The sequence below is a fragment of the Rana temporaria genome, chromosome 5 (assembly GCF_905171775.1).
Source record: "Rana temporaria chromosome 5, aRanTem1.1, whole genome shotgun sequence".
Lineage (NCBI taxonomy): Eukaryota > Metazoa > Chordata > Amphibia > Anura > Ranidae > Rana > Rana temporaria.
This window is the reverse complement of record NC_053493.1, coordinates 415,124,352-415,129,979: the sequence shown is the minus strand read 5'-3', so window position 1 is coordinate 415,129,979 and position 5,628 is coordinate 415,124,352. Positions and strand designations below refer to the sequence as shown.

At 42.5% G+C, this 5,628-nt stretch overlaps 1 protein-coding gene across 1 annotated transcript; it reads left to right on the top strand.

The window, feature by feature from the left end:
* Positions 1-1,296: 1,296 nt before the first annotated feature.
* Positions 1,297-3,203, top strand: LOC120941609 (E3 ubiquitin-protein ligase TRIM39-like). Its single transcript, XM_040355140.1, has one exon. The coding sequence runs from the start codon at positions 1,611-1,613 to the stop codon at positions 3,192-3,194; it is 1,584 nt and encodes a 527-aa protein (XP_040211074.1). The 5' UTR covers positions 1,297-1,610; the 3' UTR covers positions 3,195-3,203.
* Positions 3,204-5,628: the final 2,425 nt, after the last annotated feature.

The window sequence follows — 5,628 nt, the reverse complement described above, 5'->3', positions numbered from 1 at the left end:
CTTAAGACCCGGACCAAAATGCAGCTAAAGGACCTTGCCCCTTTTTGCGATTCGGCACTGTGTCGCTTTAACAGACAATTGCGCGGTCGTACGACGTGGCTCCCAAACAAAATTGGCATCCTTTTTTTCCCACAAATAGAGCTTTCTTTTGGTGGTATTTGATCACCTCTGCGGTTTTTATTTTTTGCACTATAAACAAAAATAGAGCGACAATTTTGAAAAACATTCAATATTTCTTACTTTTTGCTATAATAAATATCCCCCAAAAATATATATATAAAAAAAAATTTCCTCAGTTTAGGCCGATACGTATTCTTCTACCTATTTTTGGTAAAAAAAATCGCAATAAACGTTTATCGGTTGGTTTGCGCAAAATTTATAACGTTTACAAAATAGGGGATAGTTTTATTGCATTTTTATTAATTTTTTTTTTTTACTACTAATGGCGACGATCAGCGATTTTTTTCGTGACTGCGACATTATGGCGGACACTTCGGACAATTTTGACACATTTTTGGGACCATTGTCATTTTCACAGCAAAAAATGCATTTAAATTGCATTGTTTATTGTGAAAATTACAATTGCAGTTTGGGAGTTAACCACAAGGGGGCGCTGATGGGGTTATGTGTGACCTGAAGTGTGTTTACAACTGTAGGGGGGGTGTGGCTGTAGGTGTGACGTCATCGACTGTGTCCCCCTATAAAAGGGATGACACGATCGATGCTGCCGCCACAGTGAACAACGGGGAAGCCGTGTTTAGACGCGGCTCTCCCCGTTCTTCAGCTCCGGGGACCGTTCGCGGGACTCCAGTGGCGATCGGGTCCGCGAGTCCCGTGGTCATGGTCATGGAGCTTCGGACCGGGTCGCGGGAGCCGCGGGCGCACGCCTGCGACCCCACGGCTGGGCTTAAAGGACAACGTACCTATACGTTGATGTGCCCAGCCGTGCCATTCTGCCGACGTATATCGGCGTGAAGGGGTCCTTAAGTGGTTAATGGCTGTGTGTTGAGTTATTTTGAGGGGACAGCAAATTTACACTGTTATACAAGCTGTACACTCACTACACAACATTGTAGCAAAGTGTCATTTCTTCAGTGTTGTCACATGAAAAGATAGAAGAAAATATTTACAAAAATGTGAGGGGTGTACTTACTTTTGTCATATACTGTATGTAACTCTGTGTGTAATGGATCTATATAATATAGGAGTTTAATTTTTTTAATTGAATTATTGAAATAAATGAACTTTTTGATGATATCACATTTTTGAGACGCTCTTGTATATCTCTCAGGACAGGTTTCTTTTACCGTTGGAAATAATTTTCTCCTAAACACAAAAAGCATCAACATGCAAATATCTATCACACTGCATTATATAACTTAGTTTTGTGCCTCGTCTGCAGAAGTCATTTAAAGCTCCAAATCAGTACAATGTGTATCAACATGTAGGACATATACCTTCAATATAAACATTTATTTCTCCACAAACTTCCTCAAGATAAAAGCTGCAAGACCAGCTCAGCCCCTCCCTGTGCCGAGGAATGTGAGACGCCCTTTAGATTTTCCTTGTCGGAGACTTTTTACTTTCATTTCTCTCTTCTGCTGTCAGCGATGGCGTCTGCTGATCTGAGACAGGAGCTGGACTGTTCCATCTGTCTGACCACATATACAGATCCTGTAAACCTGAGATGTGGTCACAACTTCTGCCGGGTCTGTATTGATCGTGTGTTGGATACACAGGGGGGGTCTGGAGGATATTCCTGTCCTGAGTGCAGAGAAGAGTTCCGGGATCGGCCTGTACTGCACAGGAACATAACACTACGTAACATAGTGGAGACTTTCCGATCTACTCAGCTGGAAGAAGGGAAGACTGGAATCTTCTGTACTTATTGCTATCACTCTCCTGTACCTGCTGTTAGATCCTGTCTGCTGTGTGAAGCTTCTCTGTGTGATAATCACCTGAGAGTCCACAGCAAGGCACCAGAACATGTCCTAACTGATCCCACCACTTCCATGGAGAACAGAAAATGCTCCATTCATAGGAAACTTCTGGAATATTACTGCACTGAGGACTCTGCCTGTATCTGTGTGTCCTGCAGGCTGGATGGAGAACACCGGGGACACAAGGTGGAGACTCTGGATGATGCCTCTGAGAATAAAAAACAGGAACTGAGAAATGTTCTGCAGAAACTGATGACAGAGAGAGAGGAGACAGAGAAAAGAGTCCAGAGTCTGCAGGATCGCAGGAGAAAAGTACAAGAAAAATCAGAGAGAGTCACTGCCCTGTTCATAGAGCTCAGGAGACATCTGGAGGACCTGGAGAAGAGAGTCCGGAGGAACATCTCCAGCCAGGAAGAGCGGATCTCATTGTCTGATCTGATCCATCAGCTGGAAATAAAGAAGGAGGATCTGTCCAGGAAGATGGAGGACATTGAGGAGCTGTGTAACATGACTGACCCACTGACTGTCCTACAGGAATCAGACACATGGGACTTGTGTGATACTGAGGAGGGAGATAATGAGGACAGAGAGAGACATGATAGACTCCTCCATGATGGAGGGGATCTGGATGTGTCTGGAATCTCACACACATTACACACAGGGTTATCTGATATGATAAAAGAGGTAAATGTATTCTTCAATATACAGGACGCTGCAGACATATTACTGGATGTGAACACAGCTCATAATAATCTACAGATATCAGATGACATGAAAACTGTATCCTGGTCAGATATAAAGCAGAATCGTCCAGAAACACCGGAGAGATTTCAGTGGTGGTTCCAGGTATTAAGCAGTCAGAGATTTTCCTCGGGGCGACATTACTGGGAAGTGGATGTCAGAGAGTCAGAATATTACAGCGTCGGGATGTGTTATCCCAGTATAGAGAGGAGAGGAGGAGAGCAGTCACTGATTGGAAATAATAAGAAGTCCTGGGGTTTGTGGAGGGATAGTGGTGGGTGTTATCTAATACATGACAATAAAGAGATCATCATATCTCCCGATCTCTCCAGTAACAGAGTCAGGATCTCTGTGGATTATGAGGCCGGGCAGCTGTCCTTTTATGATCTGTGTGACCCGATCAGACACCTCCACACCTTCACCACCACCTTCACTGAGCCCCTCCATGCCGGGTTATGTGTAGGAAAAGGTCCTATAACAATATCTGGGGGTGAGGGGCGACGTGAGAAATAATAATAATAACAGAAAATCTGCCCAAATCTGCTGACATCACAGAAATATGAATCTGATGATTTTTAACCAACAGAATAATGCAGTAGATTCATATTCCAGATGTCATAAATCTAAAGGTTCCCAACACAACCAATCACAGCATTGAGAAATCTCAGCACAGGGAAGTGTGATTTATTCTCTTATAGTGACAATAATAAGATTTGGGGTTTTCAGGGGTTCATTAAGTGTTAGTGGTTATGATAAGACTCGGAGATATTATCATTGATTATGATTTGAATGATTATTCAAAATTTTATGAATATTTAATATACACTATTGCAGCTTGCCAATCCTTAAATCTGCTGACTGCATTAGTTTTCTTTTTTCAGACGTTTTTTTATTATTTTCTATTTTTACCTAGAGATCCTGCCAGTAACACACTTCCTGTCCTGGGGTGACACCACTCACTCATAGTACTGCACACTGTAGATTTTTAGGTACTGTAGTTTTTTGGCGCCGTTCCACAAGCGTACGCAGTTTTAAAGCGTGACATATTGGGTATCTATTTACTCAGCATAACATCATCTTTTATATTTTACCATATGGGTAATATATTGTGTTTTAAAATTGTGTTTGTTTTAAAATGTATTGCGTCTTTTTTATTATTATTATTATTTGCATTTCAAAAAAACGCTGTGCAAATATAAAAATTGCAACACCCACCATTTTATTCTCTAGGGCCTCTGCTTAAAACAATAGATAATGTTTGGGGGCTCTAAGCAGTTTTCTAGCAAAGCAATGCTGATTTTTAATGTAAAGTATGGTAGCTGCGCTGTGAGGGAGGGAATGGGAAGGGGAAGTGAAAAGGGAATGAGGAGTGAAGGGATTGTGGGTGAACTAAACAGTGAAAAAAAAAGGGGGTTATCTGAAGATACTACAATGAACAGTACAGATGAAAGTGAACAAACACCTATAATCCTGTAAAGATTTAACAGTGACAATGCATAGTAAAATGCCTACTACATATACAAACATCAAAACTAGCATAAAATAAGTGGGGAAAAAAGGGATTGGAGCACCGGGTACAGACAGAGTCTGAAGTTTTAATACAACTTTTTAATTAGTACATAATTGCATTAAAATAGAACTATAGGCAAAAGTTTTCATTTTGGATAGATCAAGAGAGGGTTATAACCCCTGTCAGATTTTTTTTTACCATCTGTGTCCCATTGTGGAGATTTTCCTTCACTTCCTGTCCCATAGCCAAACAGGAAGTGAGAGGAAATCCCTGTAAATCAAGGGAATTTCTTGGGGACCCCCCATAGGTCACCAGAACTAACTTGCCCATTGGAAGATTCCCCTTCTATTACTTTTCCGGGGACAAACCAAAATTTGGGTAATTTGTTTTACTTTCACTTTCAATGATAATGGTAAAAAGGACCAATAGAGAAGGTGAGACCCCTTAACGGGGGGCACAGACTCACATTTAGGTTGTTGTTGGTGGAAACGGTGGAAGAACTAACCCCTATGCAGGCTTCCTGACCCCAACATTTGGATGATGTATCTAGAAGAGGGGGGTTCAATAACTTTTACATCTCCCGTCCTGTTCTTGGACAATCAACATCTTCACATTCCATGGTGACTGGATGAAGGTGCCAATGCTACCTGTGTGGATAGAAATGCTATAGTATGGTGTGAGCCGTCTCTTCTAGTTACATCGTCCCATCCTTGGTGTCTCAATGGGATGATGTAACTAGAACAGGGGGGTTCCACACCTTTCACACCTCCCATGCATGGGCGTCCGCTGAAATTTTTTCAGGGAGGGGGTCGCTTCGGCAGCAGCGATACACGTGTTGCATTTAACCCTTTCTTCGACCGCTAGCGGGGGTTAAAAGCGACTTATTGGTATATTCTAATCAGTAGATTTGCAGCATTGGTATTGTGTTTTCAATTACCATTTTTTATGCAATTCATTTATAATATTTCAATGTAGCGCTCACCCCCGAAGGGGCCGCTGGTTGATTTGGGATCGGCGTATTAAGTTACCAAATTCTTCTGTCTAGGGGTAATACTTGTGAGTGTGGATAAAAGAGCAAGGGCCATATTCTGGTACATCTCCGGTGGGGTAACGTATCTCCTTTACGTTACTCCGCCGCAAGTTTAACGGGCAAGGGCCTGATTCCCAAACCACTTACCTGTAAACTTGCGGCGGCGTAGCGTAAAGTCCACCCGCGGAAGCACTCCTAATTCAAATGATCCTGGTAGGGGGCGTGGATCATTTAAATTAGGCGCGCGCCCGCGCCGATCGTACTGCGCATGCTCCGTCGGGTAAATTACCCGACGTGCATTGCACTAAATGACGTCGCACGGACGTCATTTGTTTTGATGGTAACGTAAATGGCGTCCAGCGCCATTCACAGACGACTTACGCAAACGACGTTAAGTTTTCAAATTG